Source organism: Rhamphochromis longiceps, linkage group LG22 (genome assembly GCF_057381845.1).
Source record: "Rhamphochromis longiceps isolate RC_006_pf linkage group LG22, R_longiceps_female_GT1.1, whole genome shotgun sequence".
Classification (NCBI taxonomy): domain Eukaryota; kingdom Metazoa; phylum Chordata; class Actinopteri; order Cichliformes; family Cichlidae; genus Rhamphochromis; species Rhamphochromis longiceps.
Window position 1 is genome coordinate 2,233,805 of NC_140577.1, and position 22,480 is coordinate 2,256,284.

Below are 22,480 nucleotides of genomic sequence, written 5' to 3' on the forward strand. Positions count from 1 at the left end.
CTCCATGAATCCTCCTTTTAGACTCGAATGGAGTCATCCTTTAGAAAGTGAACATCATGTTTGTATTACTTTTATACAACCGTGATTCTATTTGAAACCACATTCAGCATCACTACACGTGATCAGCATCACAGCCCGGGCTGGTACAGAGCGACTGTAACGACCACAAAGAGCAGAGAAGGATAATGATGCCCAGGATGGAGACAGAGGAGGGTTACACCGCTGCAACGAGAGCCTCGATTCTCCCGTCAAAATCATTCCTAACGAATCAGGTTATTACTGGACAGGTCTTTAAGAATTATTACATTTAAAAACTATGAAAAATGGAGGATAGAGTTTTGTTTTCAATAATAAAGTATAAGATAATACGGGCGGATGATACGCCTGCAGCGGGCAAAGAGTCAGGCTGTGTTAGATGGAATAATTTAAAACAGTGAGGTACATTAACCCCACGCTATATATTTTTAAGCAATTATTTTTTGTTTGTTTGAACTCAAAACGTTTGTATTCCTTCTCCATCTGTTCCTGGCTTGAACCTGCTGTGGGTGGCTGTGTGCTGCTGCTCGCTGCCTCAGGTACAGGACTCAGTGAGTTGGGTGGAGCACTCAGCGAGCTCTTGGCCAGCACCAGTGGATCAGTCTGGCAGTGTGTTTGAGCTGCTAGTGAGAGCCTGTTTAACCCTCTTTAGGGCAGATTAGATTTTTTCAGTTACTTTGATCGACATCCAGGTTGTTGTTCAGAAAGAGCCACAGCTCTTAGTTTAGACTGCTTCATAAAATCATGCTGACGTTCATATTTACCTTCTGTTTTGTTGTTTTCTTCCACCTGGAACGCTTTGTTCTACAGTATATCACAGCATTTAAAGACAGTATGTACAATGTTCTCTAAAGCTCAGACAAACTGAGCCGATACTTGATGCCACTGTGACTGAACGGAGCTGAACGGGGAGGAAAGAGGAGCACTGACAGACACGTGAGCAGCTGTAACACAGAGCGTGCAGATGAGCTGTTTCATGAGTGAAGTGGGCTGTGGCCACCTGGGAGACCACTCAGGAACATTCTTTATTTGTAAATAACAAAAAATCAAAATGAGAGCAGCTTACAGGAAACTTGGCGCTGGTGCTGACTCGCTACACCGAGGCTCTGAACACAGGAGTGAAAAAGAGGTTTAGCTCAACTGGGAGAAAACTGCTGTATGTAAACAGTTTGTTCTCTTCCTCTCGTTTGTCCTGGAAAGTTTCCCTTTTCTTTGCATCTACAGTGCATCAGACGCTCCTACAGATGACGGGGAAACTCATTTAGATGAAGAGGTCCAAGCGAGGCCAAAGAAACAACCACGAGAAATCAAATCTTTGAGTTTAAAGATTTTTTACAATTGAATTACCCAGGAGGCTGCTCTGTGCACGTGGTAGTCTTATTCCTGTCACGTCCCACAATAGTGAAGATATGACTCAAGATAAATCAAATGTGATCTGGTAAGAAGAAAATTCATAGCGCGTGGTCTTTAAGTCTTTCCACAAAGATGATTTCATATGATCAGCTGTGATGTATCAATGGTAGTGTTGGCAAACATAAATATGCAGCTACATCATGAGTGAAATGGTCTTCGTTAGAACAAACGTCTCCACATTAACAGCTACAGACAATCACGTCTTACACAGGCTGACAGTAATAATAATAATAATAATAATAATAATAATAATAATAATAATAATAAGAGAACTGCTGAGAATCATGACTATAAAGATGGGAATTAAACCAATGGATTCATCAGTGTCACATTTGCAATGTGACACTGATGAATCCAGCTGTGGTTTCTTCGTGAGACAGGTGAGAGGACGGTCCCTGCATGTGTGGAGGGTGGAGGAGCTGCAGTGATGGAGAGGGAAGCAGCTTTGCTGGGGTCACTGCTGTTTATCTCCACACTGTGTGAACTTACTTGGATAGTTGTTGGATACGTTTACGTAAAAGCTCTCTGACATACGAACAGTCACCTGACCTCAACCCTGCTGAGATGATTCTTCCCTACAGCTGTCAGACTCCTCGGCCTCCTGACAGCTGACCCACGTTAAACTCATGGACTAAACACACCCACAACCACCTACACACACACACACTGGACAAAAACAAACAACTGGACCCTCATACACACAATAATAACAGGGACTGACCAACCAGCACTTTATAGAACCTCTGTAGGAGCCACATATCTCACTGTAGCTGCTGTACAGACAATCACTCTGTACAATAATAATTATAGTTCTACAACTGTTAGAACTTGTATAGTTCATATTTCTCTATAGTCCTCATATTTATATCCTGTTCACAGCCTGTACAAACTTATAGCATATTCATAACACACCTTCATACCAATAATAGACACATTTTTGTAATATATCTATATTTTTGCTAAAGCACTTTCTGCAAACTGCATTTGTTGCCTTGTACTTGTGACATGTGCAATGACAATAAAGTTGAATTCTATTCTATGATTTCAGATTCATCAGCCAACAAACGATGACCATCGCTGGCTCGCAGTTGCACCGTTGCAGCGTCATTCCAGGCGACAACACTTTGGTTAATTAATATTTGAATAATAAAACTATATTCATCCATAAAAACAACAACACGCAGGGTTTGTATGACAGTGTGAGGCTGGTCTTCACACATTGATAAAACAGGTGTGGTATGTGCAGTGGGCTGTAGATGGCCCCACCCACAGTCAGCGCTGACACCGCCACTGATGATCTCTTTCATTGTGCTGCCAAAGCAGCGCGCGGCAAACCTCCACCATCCACAGTGAGGACGAGGAGCCTGCTGTGCCTCAGGCAAAGTGCACATTTTCCCATCAAGTCATTGTTTTTCTGGTATTTCTGTGGCATGTCTGTCAACAACCTGTCAGTCAAAGCACGGCGCTGAGAGCTACCAGAAGCAACACATGCCAAAGCTCTCAGAGAACTGCTTGCTAAAGGCTAACAGGTCGCCCTCGGTGGTACCTGTGTGCCTTCCGGGCCGATCCGGTCCAGAGCTCCACTGGTGCTATACAGGAAACGGATGATCTTCAGGAAGTTTTCATCTCCGATACTCCAGGAACCGTCAACCAGGAAGACCAAGTCTGCTTTGGCAGCTTTACAGACTGAACGAGGAGACAGAGAAACATGAAGTAAACATAACAACAGCAACTGGTTGACTCACAAAGGCAACACTTCAAATGGGAATAAGTAAAAAGTTGTGAGTCTGCTGTATGGAAGCTTGAAAATAGCTGATTGAAGGGTTTTGTTGGAACGTTCATTGTGATCATTTTTGATTGGCTTTCTTTTACTTTGAAGGATAATTTATCATTAAAAACACATATTTATCCACTTGCTTTCATTTGTTCGCTTTATTGCCGTGCAAATAAACAAACTGGCTTCATTTAGAAAACCGATGAATAAAAGCAGCTTGTGAGTGAAGCAATCCTGTGATTAATTGCACTCAAAGAGCTTTCGACTTGTAAACGATTGAAACACATTAAATGCAAAACAAAGAGCTGCTTCTGCTGCTCTTCGAAAGTCATTCCAATCACTTCCTTCTCTCCTCTAATCAAACCCTATTTAAGGGTCAGCCGGCGCCACATTGATCTGCAGACGGCTTCAACCCGGCATTCGACTCTTTGTTTATTGCAAACATTTCATAAACACATCTCAGGAGGAATCAAACTGACTTTGTTCTGAAGTCTGAAAACAGATTGAGTGAAACTCAAATTGCTGTTTTGCTCAAATATAATATTTTGTAAGTTGATTGTTAGAATTATTCACCCGTTCTTTGTAAGGACACTTTGGTTCACTGCTGTCAAAACTGCAGGTGGTTGCAGAACATTGACAGAGCAGCTGAAAGCAGGAGAGAGATTTATAGTTTTACGCTGGTATTACACATTACTGTCATCCTAACAAGCCTGAGCTTTCAAGGTGGAACTGTTTCTAACCTTCAGTGCGATAGTAGTGATTTTGTTTTTTCTGTTGTCAGTATAGCGCCCCCTTGTGGCATAAGACTGTACAGAACTAGAGCATTTTGACTCCACCCACAGATGTGTGGATTTTTTTAGAGAGTTGCTGAACTAATTAAACATATTTCAAATCAAATGCAACTGAAATATTAGCAGTAATTCAAAGAGAATTTATCAAATGTGGAGAAACTGGATGAAAGATGTAAAAAGATGAAGTCATCCTTTCCTCTTCTTCATCTTTTATCCTATTCAGGGTTGAGCAGGGACCAGATGATGATGCTCTTTATAAAGCTAGTGCACATCTAGTGATGAAAAAACTGAAATGAGACGATGATGAGATAAGAAATACTTTATGAATCCCATATTTGGCACATGTGGAAGTGTTTCCTAAGTACCTGCCGCAGCGTACCTGCCGGGGCTGTAGAGGAGGCTGTAATCAAACACGTGAGGAGGAAACAACCACTGTTCTCCTCGTCAGCCAGAATGATTTGAATGTGTTGATCTCTGTGATCATTCCTCTGAATTTTCTGGATCATCACAAATAAGATTTATGCAGAAAGCACATTTCCACATTATGTGCAGGGCGGCTGAAAGGTTTATTGCTTTTATTTCGTTTAGTTGTCAGTGGATTCTTTCTGACTCGGTCCAGATCGTTCTGTTTCTCTCTAAATCACCACAGGTCTTCATTTGTGTGTAAATGTGTCCTTATTTGTTCCTCGCTGATGCCGACAGCACGTAAACAGCATCCTTCTCTGTTTTTGTTCAATAAATGTGTCGTGAAAGCAGAGTGATTCTATGCTGGTGCATTCTTACTACTACATTTCTGCTCTGTCCCATGGAGAGCGCTTGTTAATGGTAAGACAAAGCAGCGAGCTCATGCTGCTGTCGATGTTCGTGTTTGGGTCTCTCTGGATTGATTCTTCAGGTCAGCTCTGATTAATCTGGTTTATTCAGGAATGAAAGGACATCGTGGATCTTTTGTGGATGCAGAGGTCCACGACTGGTTTCTGATTTACTGTCCTCCATCCATCCTCTTCTCTCTCTCTCACTCATTTTCGATGCTCTTCAGCTCCTCAAAGTACTCCTTACACCTTCTCAACACTCTTCACTTGTTCCCACGTCTGTCCTCAATCACACGAACCTGCTGCACATGCTACATAACTGATAACAGATAAGACTCATTCATTTCACCTGATAGTGTTTTTTTCTTCTCTCAGAGGTGATGAAACCTTTTGTGGCAGCTTGAAAGTGAAGCTGGTGATTCTGTGGTGACGGCAGGAGAAGAATGAGAACCGCTGTAACAGATCCAAGACTCGCTCGGTTTATAATTACACTGACGTCAGACACACTGTGTGTCACATGTTACTGTGTGTGTTGTTATTGGAGCTGAGAAGCGTTGCTCTTCTTTGTTCAGCTCTCATTCTCCTGCCCGGCCAGCGTGAGGATCAGTTTGTAACAAGGTTGGCTTTTAGTGACAGGAACCCCAAAAAGCAGCCAATAGGAGACCTACTTCCTTCTATAGCGCAGTGAGCTTGTCTGCATTTTGACTGTCTGTGACATCAAGAGAAAGTCTACTGAGACTCTCAGCCTGATATGTCTCTGAAGCTGATCTCATTAGAAATTACAGCAAGTTTCAGACTTTGCTGCAGATTTGCTTCTTTAACGAGTGACATTTGATAGGTGGGCATATGGATCAAACTCTGCCCCCCAAAATACTTCACAGGACGTCTTAAAAAACGTATACTTTAAAAATGAACGGAAGTATTTATGCATTTAGTTTTTATCGGTTTCAGCTTGTAGCTGCAGATTGGGTTTATATTTCCTGTAACAGTGTCATTGATATACATGTTTTCTGTCCCAGCAAAGATGATCTGAGGATAAAACCTGACCTGAGACACTGTCACATTGTGAGGATGAGGACGATCTGCAGTGTTGTCTGATATGAAGACATTTCCATGGTAAAATGAAGCTTCCCTTACTAATGTTCAGAGCTATCCGCACACTGAATTCCTCGGGCTGATTATGTCGTACTTTATAATTCTTTAGCTGTAATGGCTCTAGTGTCTTGTGGCTGTGTGGAAGCTGCAGTTCTGCGTTAATTGCAGTCATCATTTAGACTCGTTGAGAATATTCTTCATTACATCTTTGACATTCATTCACATTCACGCGATGCTATTATTCTGACGGCGCTCCAGTGGAGTGTACAACTATTCAATGTCGTCCACACGAGGAAACAAACAAAGCACCGAGTGAAAAAGGCAACAGATGGCCTTAAATTGAAGATTAAGTGCATCATTTAACGCTCGCCCTGAATGCGTCTGGCAGCCTATTTAAAGCTCGTGTCAAGTACAGAGAGATTATATTTAACTTAAACGAGAAATCTCATAATAAGTGCAGTGAATGAAGATTCTGCCTTTCAAAGATCCATTCTCCACATTGTAAGATTATATAAGAAGTAAATAAAGGTAACTGGTAACTATGGCTGCCAGATGAGGAAAGAGCTCGTGAACTTATCTCAAACTCTTGTTACCAGGTTACAAAACCATCGTCTTTGCTGTGTGATAATGTAACTGGCTTGTGCAGCACTTTGTGGATCTGATAGGTGGAGAGATGTGACACTGACAATCACAGCACCTAACAGCTGAATTATTGTGAACTGAGAGGATGGTGAGTGAAGCGGGAGTCTCTGAACAGCTGTCTGTGGGGGCGCAGCTGAAACACCACCAGGTCCCCGAAAAGCCTCTTCGAGCCTCTGGCTTCACTTTCCAGACTCAGCCAGGCTTCGTCCAATCGTGGTACACAGTCCACACATAAAATACTACAGTACAGTCTATCCACCCACTGTCCTCCACTTATCAAGTGAATTGTACAAAACGTTAGTGCCTGGACTTCAGTCATGTTAATAAAGAAAACGTCATCATGCCAATCTCAGACAGTGTGTCACATATCACAGCGGCCACGGGCCGGTTTCACGTCAGCCACTATCTTCACGGCCTTTAAGGTGTCGCGGATAAATACAACAAAATAAAATAATACGACAAAAACTGTCTCTGTAAATATAATAGTAAACGTGGATGTACTGTGTAATTGTGTAACGTTATTAGCAGCGTCCTCCTGGCTGGAGGACTGTTTACTTAGCCTGATAGGCCGAAGGACACTGTCTCAGCTAAACTATGGACACGCACACACACACACTTACACTGATAAGCACTCACTCATCCCCCTCCCTTTCCAACGCCTTCGATGCTTGTGCCCTACCGGGGATGATAGCAGTCAACTGGACCAGCACAGATGCTGCAGGACCGGATGCGCTGTCTACGCCGGCTCTCTCTTACCCTTTACCCGCCCTGTTGCTTGTCTCGTGTTTCTATGGTGTATTGATAGTCATGTGCTTTTTGTGCTGAGGTGTTTTTTCTGTTATCAAACTGTTCTCCCACTAGGAGCTCAGTCTGAGTGGAGTTTTTTTTCTCCTCCTCTTACCTCATGTAGTGTATTTTCGTTGTTTTTTTCCTATCAGCCTACCTTCTGACATGTCTGCCCAATGTGATGTTTGTGTAAAGTTGGTCAGAAGGTTCCTTTGTAAGTGTGCATGCGCCATTAGCGTGCTGCCTGCTGTTACCCCTAATTTCCCTCGGGATGAATAAAGTATTCTGATTCTGATTCTCCTGAAATGCACCAACAGCATTGAGAGTAACGTCCTCCTCTCTGCCCCTTAATGCTCTCTGGTCGCTATGGTAACGCGTAAATATTTATTTCAAAATAAGACACAATAAAACCCAGGGAAACCAAGATAACGATAAAAACTCTGAAAGCCAGAAATTTCACACCCGAGCCTCAAATCTCGCAGCCCGGTACCGAACGACTCACGGACCGGTACCGGGGGCTGGGGGCCACTGACATATCTGACTGCACACCTGTAAAATAATAAAAGGTCTCCTACTACAAATCAGAATATCAAAGCTGGTTATGCAAAACGTTTCATAAAAACAAACAAGTCAAACTAGAATACATAAATATTTATACATATTTACTGAAAACTGAGCAAAAGAAATAAATAAAAGAAGCTGTTTGGATGCAGCCTGATGTCACCAAAACACATCAACAACAATACATCAACACAAAGAGATCGAAAGATGAGACGATCAATAACAGTATTAGAACTGCTCTCCTACCTTCCTTGGCAGCAGGGATTGTGGGTGGAGGCGTGGTGGTCGGGGGCTTGGTGGGTGGTGGGGTCGGGACGGGTACTGCAGAACAAACAAACACATGAGGATGTGACAGCCTGTAACTATAACAAAACAACCCTCGTGTGCCACATGACCCTGAGTGAAACACGCGGTGAAACTGCACAGAGCGCTCACGTATGGCCCAAACGTGTACAGTAACTACATTCAGCTCATGTATAATTTGCTGCACTGATCACAGTGTTAGCTGCGGTCCAACGCGCACTCCCACTGTCTCTGCCTTCGACTTCCTGCCTGTATTCTACGTGTGTCTTTGAGCGTCTTTGTGCGTTTATGCACTCAGCGCTGTTTAGGCAGTAAATCAGCTACCTGAGGCTGAGAATTACTTGTGATGGCAGGTAGGGAGCATTCAGTAGTGGCTGCCTGCAGCGATGGAGATAGTCATTTGGAGGAAAGGCTCTGGCTTTCATTTGCATCAAAACAAAGCAATAAATCATTGTGGAGGCTCACTGCAGAGCTGCGGTACAGAGGGGAGCAGCTTCAAGCAAACAAATGTCTGCTTAGCTTCGAGGAGGGAACATTCTTTCTTGTATCTCTGGATATTTTCTTTGTCTCGTTTTCAATTCTGCGGGTTCTCGTCTCCGTGCCGCCTCTGAACTATGCTTTTCTCCCGGCTCGTCATTCTCACTTCACTTCAGTGCACTGCAGACAGTTGGCAAAGGAAACAGGCTGCTCACCTCTGAGTTTACTCACGGCGACCTCAGGAACAATAAAAGTGCTCAAAGTAAAAGTTGGTCTGTGGGTCTGAGCTGAAACTGCAAATGTGCACATAGATGAGAGCAGAGCAGGACCTCCAGTGATCATCACCTGCACTGTAAAACTCAGAGCAGCACTGAACACAGTGCAGAGGAAACAACCAGGAATGGAGGTTAGCCAAATAACTTCTCATCAGCAGGGCGTCGCCATTTTTATTTATCAGAAACTGAGTTTGCCTGCAGTTCCAAAAACTTTTATTTTATCCATTTTATTGTATTTTTTACACCCTCTGCTGATTGTACTAATCAAGTGCCGTTACTAAATCAATACTGCTATTGCTGCAATAACAATGGAAAACAGATAAAACAGCACGCACATATCTGCATCCATCTGGAACCCTGTGAGTCTCACAGCACGGCTGCTGGCAGCTGTGCTGACTGAAAACAAACCTGTATCCAGTTATTTGGTCGACTCGTTATTAAAGCTGCACCGTCGCGCAGCTTTGGCTGTGATCTCGAGCGCTTCTTCAACACACGGTGGATCTTATAAAGTGACACGTGAGACACGCTGACGTGTGTGCGCTCTCAAAGCAGTTGATTAAAACTTCTTCATCTCTGCAGTGAAGCTGGTGATTAAAGTGTTGAATACAGCTGAACGTAACTAAAGCGAGTAGTGAATTTACTGCACACGGGCCTCACTGAAAATAAAACAACAGCCCACCCACCCCGTCACCCTCCCGTCTCCAGACAGTGGGTCTTGATTAGTGTTTGGGGCTGCTGCTGCAGAACAAAAGGCTCATCCTGAAAAGGAAGAGGATTCAGCACTCGGCGCTCCGGCGAGGATAAAAGATGTTTTATGTTGAAAATGACGTGATCGTCCTCCCAGCCCGGACCGGGCTTCTTCTTAAACCGATGACAGCTGACAGCAGTTTGTGTATAATTGTGTGTGTGTTTCCCCGCTGTGTGCTTCTGCTATATTGTTATTATGACACATGTAAGGGCGCTTTTAAAACGGGCGTTTGGCAGATCGAATGGAGGAGGCAAAGTACTTCTGGATGTGTCGGCGGTGAGTGCACGAGTGGGTTTGTGCGAAACGCTGCACATCAAAAAGCAGTTTACAGGATTTCCCAGTTTTTCAGCTTCAAATTGGCTGCAGATCTGACAACCTTAGAGGCAGCCAAAGTTTTCAGTCCTCTGTTTGTGGTCGAAATAAACGAGCCCGAGAATGACTGAGCGACGGCATTACGGTCGTACACATTAGTTCTCTCATAGAACACACAAATAAGAAAAAGGACAGAGCGCCTGCTCTGAAACATTTGTCTCACACTAAATGGGAAATACTACACACATGCATCCCTATCAGAAATAAAAGTGGCCAGTCTCCACACAAAGGTCATGTAGGGATCGTGAAATTTTAGGCTGATATTGACGATTACAATAAATATTTGCAGCACAGCTGTTGTCAGTGGATTTCTTTTGTTTCTCCAGAGACATGATGAACGACCAACATAACCAATCAGAACTCAATGAAACTACATGAATTCCCACGTGCTCTCTCTACACCAGCTGTTTGCTGTGTTTACATTAATGCAAACTATTCTTTGTCTGTATCTGCAACTGCTGAATAAATGTAGGGGACTGCTGCAGCCTGCCTTGTTGGAGCTGCCTGACTCAGTCCTGTGTTGGCGATCACTGCTTTGAGTCCCACAAAGCCAAGTTGGAAAAACCTTCTGCCCAAAATACACACGGCAGCAGCTGTCAGCAACCTGGAGACCACGTTTTACATTTTAAACTTTGGCATCACAAAACACGATTCGTTATATTCTGAAAAGTATCAACGTTTTAAGATTTAAAAATAAATCTTTAAGCTTATTTGAGGCATTGATTTCAAGAGTTTCTGGGGGTGTGGAGAAACCCTCAACAAATGCATTTACTGTGAAATATTTGCACTCTTAAAAGCCTTTTAGCTCCTCATTACACTGTTGTTGAATATTTAGCCGGGGATAAATGGACACGTTGGCATCAGATAAACGTTGGCCACTGGCGTCAGAAATTAAGATCTTGTGCAATGGCATGCAATATATAAGTGTGCCCAATTTGAAAGAGTGGAGGCAACCCAGCACACACAGAGACACACAAGTGTAAATGTAAACGAGGCTTCTGTGCAGTGATCTTAAAATAGCAGCAGCAGGAGAAATCCAGTCGTGGAACTGCAGTGCACCTCGACCTGCAACATGTGAATGACACGTGTGTTCAAAGCTCAGGTCCTTACGTGTCTTCTCAGCGGTGGTGACTGCAGGCCCTTCGGTCCCGTCCTGCAGCTGAGCGTAGATGCTGATCTTATACTGCATGTTGGGCTTCAGGTTGTTGAAACAGTGCCTGCTCGCTCCCCCGCTCAGTCTCGTCTCCTGCTTCTGGCTGCCTGCAACAAAAGTACAAAGAACATCTTTATCTTTCTCAAAAATGATTCTGTATTTGTCACATGCAGAAATAAAAGCAAGTGCATGCACATGCAAGTGTGTAGAACAATCTGCACACATCGTAAACCCAGCACGTTGTCACAGATTGAAAATGAAAGCATTTATTTATCTTTGTTGTCATTAGGATGCTACTGTTCGCTTGGTTTGTTAATAATTGATGAATCAAATCCAATTATTGAACCAATCAAACACCTTCCTGTTGTACTTGTTCACTCCATCCTAACAGTCAGGGTCCATTGGTAACATGTCAAACAGTTTTCCAAGAAAAACCTGTTATCCATGAAACACTAAGCATTTACTTCACTACAGGGAACAGGTGGAACATTTTAATGACTTAAAGAGGCATCGAGTGCAAAGATAATGGGACAAGCTCACCACGAAACTACACAGGTGGGAGTGTATGGGTGGAAAAATCTCAGTTTAAGTCAAGTCAAGTGAATCAAACCAATGTGAGCAGCAGCAGCAGGACGCAGCTGATTTATTTGGCTAAATTAAGTTCTCAACATGTCTCGTAGTCCTCCAGAGGCCTGGTAATGAACCAATCATTTGATTGAGTGTGTTGACCCAGGGTGAGATCTAAAACCTGCAGGACACCGGCCCTCGAGGCCTGGAGTTCGCCACCTCTGCACCGAAGGTCACTGAACCCATAAATGCTCCTTTTTCCTCAGGCATCATCAAATCGAGTTCAATCCCTCAGAATCCATGCCAGAAGTGCCGCTATGAGTAATACTGCATATAATCTGTGACATGATTTAATCACATTGGCTGGAAGCTCGAGCTGTGAGGGAGTCATCAGGCAGAGGAACCTATGAGACGCCTAAATGCACCACAACATTCCTGTGTAGCTAAACTGGGATAAGACCATAATAAGGGTGAAGAATGGATCCTGTGCAGGAAAAGATCAAAGAGTTGTTTCTGTAAATTCTAGCTGAACATGGTAAATCCTTCTGTCCTGCAGGAGGATGTATGAAAACACACTTTACACTCTGTCTTTCTTTCTATACCCTATTCCCTAAATTTACCTCCCTCCATTCCCTTTAAATTCCAGCCTGTTCAATAATAAAACAGGATAATCACACATTTCCCCCATTCTCAGCAGCAGGTGTAATTATTTACCAGCTGTTCTAACATAAGTCATTATTTAGCTTCATTGTGTGTTGAGAGAACCAACACATTGGATCTCCCCGAGGAGACACGGGGGAATTTGTGCCTTTTATGTGACGTTAATGACGCCAGTGTTATTGCTGGACGCCTAAAGGTGATGAATAACAGCTATTACTTTCCTATTTGGTGGATGACGGCTGTATTAAAAGTTAGTCTTAGCTTTGAGGTGCTGACTGAGTGGTGGATGTTTAAAATCGATTCAGGGCCAGACCATCTGTTGTTTGATGCTATTTGGACGTGTTCTCAGTGTCAGACAAAGAACTATTGTTTTTGTTGGTGGCTGCACAGAATCATAACTGAGGAAATGACTTTTATAAGCATACGGCTGCTTCACAGAGGTGACTTTGGTGCAGTGGCCTGTTTGGCAGCTGACGAACGAACACATTAAAGTTCATCAGTTCATAAATAAATTGCAGAGAGTTTCAGGAGAGTTTAACAGACACTGGAGGTAACGTGAAAGTGTATCTGCTGTCGCCATGTGGCTGTTTTTCTTCCTAGAACATCAAGTTAATATTGGTTTGGGGACCATCACTGACGGCCAATCAAAATGCTGTAATAAGGCCTTGCAGCCAATTTGTTCTGTAGTGGAGGAAGTGCAGAGCTAAAGAGGAATTCTAAATAAAAACATGTTGAGGGATGTAAGGGACAAACGCAGGATTTTAGTGGACATATTATATCTGATTATAAGGACACGATCTACTTGGTTCCATTTAGAAAAGGATCATAGGTGAACCATGTATTAGAAAACCGTTCCTTTAAATATGCATTTGGAGAACTTCTACACTGTTAGCAAGAATGCCCACTCTCTGTGGGAATCTTGTAATCCTTGATCATGTTTTTAGATATTATTAGATTTTTATTTTTAGGGATCATCACAGCACCAAAGTCAGGGTAAGAAGCAAGAAGCAACAGAGAACCACAACTAGCTGCACAACTAGCTGCTACTTATAAGCTTTACATCTGACTTCCACCGAGAGGACATGTCTTCCTGTAAATCTGAATTTGTTTGTACGGTGCATGTATTAATGAAAGGTGGAATGATCCTTGTTTGTTTGTTCCAGTCTTAATCAACTGCAGTTATAAAAGTTCTGCACCAACCTAAACAAAGCACTTTACCTGGTAATGTAAACCTTACAGTAACACAGAGACAACCCCAACAGTCAAATGGACCCTATAAGCAAGCACTTGGAAGAAACCTTTGGCAGAAGCAGGATGTGTGGACATGTCGGCCTATCCTGAATCAAACTTTGTAGAGCTGCACGAAGCTTTTTACTGCCAAAGTGCAAATAACATAAAAAATTAAAGGTGCTTTTCCTTCTGTTGCGCGTCTAAAAGTATAATCTCACCGTAAAAACAAGGGCATTTATTATTATTACTCACACGTGCAGACACCTTTGTACTTTTGCTGCTTCCTTATTCACAAGGCCTCACCACAGCAGGTACTGTCGCATGTTTGATGTTTGGCAGATTTATACTCTGGGTTCCCTTTCGAGACCCCCCCCCGCCGAGGGGTTTGCGTCTCCTCCTGGGATCAAACCCGGGGGCTTTTGCTTGCTATACATACATAAACCAAGTACTACTGAGCCACTACAGCCACCTAGCTTATATTATTATGTTTAACGATGCAGGCATAATTTAGCATGACACTAAAGTTAATTAGCTGACAGTCTAGTTAAACGAACGTCAGCGGTGGGCTATAAACAAAAACACGTTTCTGCAAGCAGAACGTATCTGTTGAATTTGCCAGAGTCTCGGCACACTTCAAGCTAACGCTGGGATGCACGGCTTGATTGCCTTTTACGCGCGCACTGACTCATGCAGACGGCAGGCTTCACTTCCCTTCTTCTTCACACTCCCACACATAATGAACTCTAAATAGAAGCAGTTCAGTTTTTATTGTTTTAAAAAATTATATATTGTCACAATCAGAGGAAAGAAGTTGCAGGTGCAACCAAAACTTCAACAGAAAACTTCATAAGAAGAAAATAACTGTACTTTTTCCTTCCCCCTCCTTAAAGTTTACCTCTGAGAATAGACACAACAGGGCATAATTACTGTCACTGCTGTAACAAGCACATCTCCTCGCTCGGCAGCCGTAATCGCGACCTTTTGTCTTTTTTGTTCGCTTTATTTTACCTCGTGCAGCAAATGTAAATGTCACCCGTGCTGTGATCCGTAAGCCTTCCTTTTCTACAGAGCGGCACAGTGTCTGATTGTACAGCTAAACCTTTAAAGTGTCAGCACGTCTCCGATGGGATACAACAATATCTTTGTCATCTCCGGCTGCTTAGGGATTCAGAAAATTGGACCCTCTGCTTCAGCTACATACTGAAACTCCTACTGATGAAAGCATGTGAGTATGAATGAGGCTGCTCTCCTACTGCACTGGATATGCAGCGTAGGAGTTTGATGGGAAGAATTACAGTTACGCATGCAGTATTCTGTAAATGCTAAAGCGATGCACTGTCACGTTTAACTCCTCGCCTTAATCCAAAGCCAGCAGCATGATGGGAGAAGAGTTCAGATTCGCACGTTTGCACTGATATCGCATTTGCAAACATCTCCAAACATATAGCAGCAAAATGTTTGTGAATTCACACTGAAAATTTAGCGTATTGTGTATTTAAAATATGTGCAAGCAGGTTTTTCTTGATTCAGTGACTCCCACTGTAAAGCCAAGCGTTTGTGTTTGTGCCAAGCTTTGCAGGCACACAAAGATAATCGAATATTGATCTGGTACACAAGCTTATTGGCAAGATTTTTCCAGATTACTGGACATGTTTTGTTTTAACAGTGTTTATAGGAGCTTTATATAAATATGGAGGAGAACGGTGAGATCTTCATCTGAGTCATTTTCATGTCTAAACGGGACAGACTGAGGAATCACGAGCAGGGTGGGAGAAGGTAGCGAACCTTTGAATTTAGCTCCAACAGCAGCAACCATTTCTTCTCATGGCTCATAAAACTCGCACAACAATGAGGAGAACTCCTATATAAGGGTTCCGGGTCATCGGCACTTGTGGGACGGTTTGATTGAAAAAGCACACTCGAGGTCTGCTGCATCGTCTCAGCTGGGTTAATGTTGGGACCTTTTGTATTCTTTTTTAATCATTATGGTTTCGATTTATTTGTTTCAGGTCACGGGCTGATTCCCTGACATTCTCCTCTGAAATTTCTTGACACATTTTTGAAATTTATTGCTCTCCAAGTCATTGGAAGGCATCCGTGCCCCAAGGTGCCAAATGAGCCCCGATTCGGGACGCTCCCTCCACGGTGCTTCACAGTTTCAAAGAGCAGGCCTTCTTCCTCCAACAGAGCACAGAGTTCGTTTTTTCTTCTTCCAGGTGTGCGCCGTGAGACTGTGTGCTTATTAAGGACAAAGAAATCCAAACTGCTCTGTGTTGTATCCATACGTGTGACCTGGATGTTTGGGGTTCACATGTTCACACAGCTGTATCTTAAATATCTGCAAACAAAGCTGTAAATACTTCTCAATAATCTAACCTTAAAACATTAATAAAATACATGCACAATGTCTTTCCCTAATTCAGAACGAGAGATCAGAAATGTGTTTCCTTGGTGTGCCTACGAAGCTTGGCACAAACACTGGAACCGTCCAACGTGCTGACAGATCTTCCACCACCTACAAACGAGTCTTTTTTTAGCAGCTTGAGATTGTGCACGTAGTCAAGCAGAGATACTGGGATGAAAGGAATCCCACTTGCAAATATAATAACTACAAACCTTCATGATGAGAACATGATGCAACAAATAAAAAAAAAAAAGAATAAAACCACCTTTAAAATCACGCTGCCATCACTGCACTCACCAACCGCCGACTCCAGGGCCACTCTGTAGGCGCTGGCATGTCGGTGAGGCTGCCACTGGGCACACAGCCCGTTCATCCTCACCTGATAGGTACTCAGGTTAGTCACGCCCAGGTACACTGCAGGGAAACAGAAAAGGTGTTTTTACTTGCAGAGCAGATATTTACGGGCCCAGACGTTATTTCCAAATTCCATTCTTGAATCTGTCACTCGGAGCACCGTGTTTGAGTTTTACAAAAAGAACTAAATGCTCAACGACTGCTTTGGTTCAGTGAATGAAGAGCTGCAGCTCAGGAATGTGGGGTTTCTGCAGTAAACATATTTCTCTACCAACTTTAAACATCTCTTATTAATACTGGAACAATGACATCACAGCACCGTGAGCCTCTTCATGGCATGCACCAAGAACATTTCACCAATCAGACAAGCAGCAGCCTCCTCACACCAGGAGCCCCCGACTAGCTGTGGAGGTTTCAGTTTTTTACGTACATATCTAACATTTGCTCTCGTTATTTAGAAACTTAATTATTTAGAAAGTTATTTAGATTTAAATTGAACCGAACATGATAAGATATTTCCAAAAACTAAAGCTAAAATCTGTCTCAGATCTCTTAGTCTTAGAACAGATGTGATGTGGGTCAGTGACAGCTGTATTATTGGACATTTTAATGTAATTTGATGTCTCTGCTATTCTCCTACAGTCAGCTGTGGCGGAGGCTACGAGTTTTGATGTCATGAGTCTGGACACGAACAAAAGCAGCATTGAGACATAAAACTAAACCTTTCTGGAAGCCTAAAAATGTGCATTATAAACTTGTAAGCATTCCTCTCTATACTGCCATAAGAGCAAAGCTATATATATGTTTAACAGCACTCAGCTCACATCTGAGGAACCACACGGCATCCTGTTTCCACACGGCAGATGCAAAAGTCTCTGGCCAGTTGGTTTCAAGGACACCAAAGTGCACTTTCTTGAAGTTATTTACAGACACACAGAAATGTAGCTGCACTGTCTTTGCTTCAGAAGTCTGGCTTATGCACACACGCACAAACAAACCCACACACACTCTGTTTATGCAAATGGTATGTATGCGCTTTTATGGTGCGACGTTTGAAAGCAGCTCTTGTTCCCAGCTGAAGAACATTAGCATGCGTGTCTCTGTGAGCTGGTAATGGCCTGTACAGCTCAGTATCATTCCCTCTGACAAAACAGAACATTTCCAGTTGAGCCAAATATCTAATCTGCATTATTGTGAACTTCATACAAATGCATAATGTATCCCTGCATAATATTCCTGCAAACCTCTCAGCAAGTGATTTAATGAGGAGACGCAAAGGGATTCTTAAGTCAGCATCTCTACATATATGTCGACACAGTAAAGGCAGCGGGAGGCAAAACACTCCAGCTGTTTGAATTTGCTACTACTGATAATCTGCCAATATTCGACAGGAATTACTGGTAAATTTCACACAGAGGAAAATGTTGAGAATCATCAGCAGTAACTTTGATTCAGTGGTCCCACTTCACCACGACAATCCAGCGCAGCGTTTCCGTTTCTGCTGATGCGGCACATTCAGACTCCATCTCGCCCACGCTCGTTAACAAAAACCCATGATGCTTATTCATTTGGGCAGTTACTCACTCCCACCCCCAAAAGAGCAATGCACCGTTTACAAGCAGAGTGACCTCAGACTGTCGTGCTGGGCAGAGACGCTCACACTCCCTGCGAGTTAAAGGAGCTCAGATGGATGTAAAGCAGCTGCTTCTTTGTCTTGTAAAAACTACAATGAGGCTCTTCAGGAAACTTATATTCTGCACATACATGCTGCTCACAGATATGTTCAAGCAAACCGAGCACTGGAGACATATCCTAACAAAGGATGCAGGATCACCTGTAAAGAGTTAGATATAAAGAGCTACGTTAGCCTGCCCAACGTGCTCCCACTGCAATGGAAAAAGTATCTAATGCGCAACATTCATGAGACATGGAAACATTAACGATTAGGTCATCAGCTTTATTTTACTAATTAGTATCTTTTAAGATGCAAAATATGTCAGTTTCTCAGGCTCTGTTTCGCAGAGAGAGCCCGTCTCCAAACAGCTGCACTTTTCTAAATGCCACACAATCTGTATGTGCAGGAAGCTTCGGTCATAATGTTTCTGGTTGTTCCCTTAATATCGAGTCGCTCAGATTGTTACCAGTAGATTGATATTTGATGTAAATTCATTAAAGTAAGATTCGATTTCACTGTGAAAAGGCTTGAACAGCTGATTAGAGCACAAAAACAATTTGTGTGACAAGAATAACTATGAGATGGTGGACGGGTGGGTGGGTGGATGTGCCATGAGTTCCCCAGTTTCACCCATTGTGGCCAACTTCTACATGGAAACAGTGGAACCCCACTGAGTCATTGGTTCAGGTATGTGGGTGAAAATCAAATCTCAGGACGACCAAAATTCAGGGATCACATTAACTCAGTGGACCGACACATCAAATTCATCAGGGAGGATATGAAAAGTGGCAGGTTAGCCTTCTTAGACTGAGATTTCCATCAGTAGTGGGGGACATTTAAAAGCTGATGCGTACCGTAAACCTACATCCACTGGAGCACAAACTGGGCGCCATCAGGACGCTACAATACAGATCGAACACCATCCCCACAGACACAGCGGCCAGGGAAGCAGGAGAGCAAGACGTTGCTGAGTAAATGTGGTTATCCCAGCTGGACATTTGTCAAACCTGTGAAGGCACCTAAAGAAAGCTCCAGCCGATCCAGGAGGGAAGGACAACCTCAGTGATCCCTCATGTGTCCGGAGTATGGCCACTCTGTGGCTTTCAACACGCTTTGATTGTTTCATGCTTTACTTCTAAATCACTGCTTTACTTTTGAAATTCTTGAACTTAAAACTTAAATTTTGAGTATTTCACAACAAGTAACCTTTCGCTGCATCCTTGCAATAAGCATTAAAGGCCATATACAACATTTTTTCTGGGGTATTTCTTTCATAAACCTTTAGGTATACGAGTGTAAGCAGATAACCTGGAGTGTCATTCTTCTTTTTGCCACAACGACCATGATACTCGTCCTCTGCGTGACATTGACACATCAGCCCACTAAGCTCTGCTGGTCCATTGGCTTCATTAACATGCTGGTGAGCAATATGACAGATGCTCCATTCACCTCCTGGGATCCCACTGGCCTCATCATCTTGCTCTCTTTTCGACTCAACCCATCTCTCCATCTTTGTCAGAGTTCATCCCCTTCTTCTTTCCTCGTTTTCCTTCCAAACTTGTCCTTCAAGTCAACCAAGAAGTGCTTAATTGTCATGCAGGCAGCGGAAACTGTGGCTCCAATGCAAAGTGACACGCTCCATTTAAAGCTGCGTGTTCGGGCATTTAGCTGACACTTGTATCGAGAGCTCTCGCGCAGAGAGCAATGAGAGCGGATGAAAGGGTAGAGGTTCGGAGTCCTGCTCAAGGACACTTCAAAAGGACACATAGTTTTCACTGGATGCTTTGGCTGTCATGGAGATCAAACCAGAGACCTTTCAAAAAGGGCTATTTCACCGATAGGCCAGTCTGCACTGAAGTGATTAATTATCATGCAGGAGAGGAAAATCCAGGCTCCTACTCTAATGATTGTACTTGAGAAGCAAGTGATTGATTGAACCAGGCCACACACTCACAGAGCCCCAGGAAGTGTCCACATCACAAGTGAGATAACTTAAATCCATACAGTTCATTCCAGCACTGGGATGTAATTAGGTGGAGTCGACATTAAAGGTGTCAGATGGATATCAAGATATTGAGCCTGCAGGAGTCTGACTGCTCTCTGATTAGATTAGATGATATTGTTTATTCACTTGTACTCAAAGAGGTAGAATGGGCCGAGAAAACCAATAACAAGGTGTATAAATGATCCTGGGTAGAAAATGCCAACAGAACAATTAAGAACAAGCAGAGCAAAGATGTACTGGTCTATTGGGAAATCATCACGGTGCAGGAAAGGTATACTTTGTAGTTTATAGTTGCTTTTATCTTTATTTTCTTAAATAGATTTTGAACTCATATTTGATTAAAATAAATATATATATACAAAATTGAGCAAAAGGTTGGACTTTCAAATGACTTTTTTCAAAAAGTGCCACAGGTAATATGAAAGTGGTTTGTTATTTGTGTCAAGTTCATTTACTTCAAAGCTAAAACAAACCAGTTACTCTTGTGTTTCTTTAGTAGTTGTTTAAGTTAAAAATAATAATGATCGTCTGACACATCCAGTCAGTGCCGATCATAGCTTTTGCAATATTTGGTTCTTTTCAATTCAGTAATATTTATACAGTCGCCTCAAGGGGCTATTTATTGTATGGTAGACCCTAGAATAATACATACAATCACATGACCCCCTGTGAGCAAGCACTTTGGCCACAGTGGGAAGGAAAAACTCCCTTTTAACCTCCGGCAGAACCAGGCTCAGGGAGGGGCGGGGCCACGTGCTGAGTTTTTCAGCTCAATTATAAAATTAAATAACCGGCTCATGAAATCCCCTTAAACATCAATACTGACAAATATGGCATTTACATGTGCATTTATTTATACAATAATTAGGTTCTCCTTATAATACCACCTGTTAAACTGGGACTAGTCACCACAGTGGTGGAATACACTCTACATCAGGTACGCCTTGCTACCATTAACCAGGGCGGGAAACATTTCTCAGGGATTTCGGTCCAAGCTGACATCATAGGATTGTTGCGGCACATCCATGATGAGGATCTTCCATTACACTACATCCCAAAAGTGCTCTGTTGAATTGAAATCTGGTGACTGTAGAGGCCATTTGAGTGCAGTGAAGATGGTAGACTGTGGTCATAGAGGTGTAGTGTTTAAACGATTCCCCACACCCTTAGACCACCATGAGGAACAACCTGCACAAGGCAGGCGGATCCATGCTTTCATGTTTGTGTCAGATTCTGATTGTACTATTTGAATGTTGCAATAGAAATGTGCGTGTGGCACGCAGTGTTGTTTGCTGCTGCCCACCTGCTTCAAGGTTCAATGTGTTGTGTATTTGGAGATGCTCTTCTGCATATGTTGCAACACTGGTTTAAGTTACTGTCGCCTTCATTTCAGCTCAAGCACTCACTCCTCTGACCTCTGAAAACCCCGGAGATGGTTACGGGAAGGACAGTTCCAGCCAATCAGCAGCCTCTGAAATACTCAGACCAACTCATGAGGCACCAACTAGAACGAAATGTTCAGAGTCACTTAAATGTCATTCCTTCCTCATTCTGACGCTCAGTTTGAACAGCAGGTCATCTCTCCATCACGTCATCCCTAACTGCACCATCAATGTGATTGGCTGCGTGGACGTTTGCATTAACAAGCAGCTGAGTGGCGTGTTAATGTTCATGGCTTTTATGGTCGCAATTACACTACCAGCTGCCAAAATGCACGTGCTGCAGTGCATGCACTTCTCAGCACATTCACAAGTCATTTAAAATGAAGATTGCAGATAAAATAATAATAATAAAGCAAGTCGCACATGAATATCCCTCCTTCTGCAGCTCCACAGAGAATATCACACTTTATAAAGGTAAAGCAGAATTAGGTAAGAGGAAGATGCAGTGCTCTTCCTCATTAAAGCATATAGGATATAACATTCAAACAGTTAACATGTTTTTGAAAGGACTGATGAAATCAGTGCATTACAACCAGTGTTGGTCAAGTTACTTGAAAAAAGTAATCAGTAACTAATTACTGATTAATTCCCCAAAAAAGTAATCCCGTTACTTTACTGATTACTTATTTCCAAAAGTAATTAATTACTTAGTTACTTAGTTACTTTTTAAAAACACGATTTACAACCTGAATAGGTGATAAAGTGATAGATCTTTCAGCCCAATTCTACTTTTTCTGCATAATCCATCATGCAAAATGTAATCAAATGGAAAAGTCTCTTTTTAAAACTTGTTTTATTAGTTTTAATCTTTTAACTTTATGCATCAAGCAAACATTTAATTATCTGCAACATTCTCTGACTGGAAGAAATTAGTTTAACATTTAAACCTATTTTCTGCACATTCC

General features: G+C 42.6%; 1 protein-coding gene across 8 annotated transcripts in view; it reads right to left on the reverse strand.

Moving 5' to 3' along the window:
• The window catches only part of col14a1b (collagen, type XIV, alpha 1b), a 175,294-nt gene that overhangs the window by 46,643 nt on the left and 106,171 nt on the right, over positions 1-22,480 (reverse strand). For all 8 annotated transcript variants that reach the window (XR_014909437.1, XM_085397011.1, XM_085397007.1 and 5 more), the window contains 4 exons: positions 16,397-16,513; positions 11,196-11,345; positions 8,157-8,231; positions 2,996-3,135 (listed from right to left, as the gene is read on the reverse strand). Coding sequence is in view for 7 of the 8 variants with exons in the window: in XM_085397011.1 (XP_085253137.1) it covers positions 2,996-3,135; positions 8,157-8,231; positions 11,196-11,345; positions 16,397-16,513 (482 nt within the window). In the remaining variant the exon portion in view is untranslated. The remainder of the gene's footprint in view (positions 1-2,995; positions 3,136-8,156; positions 8,232-11,195; positions 11,346-16,396; positions 16,514-22,480) is intronic.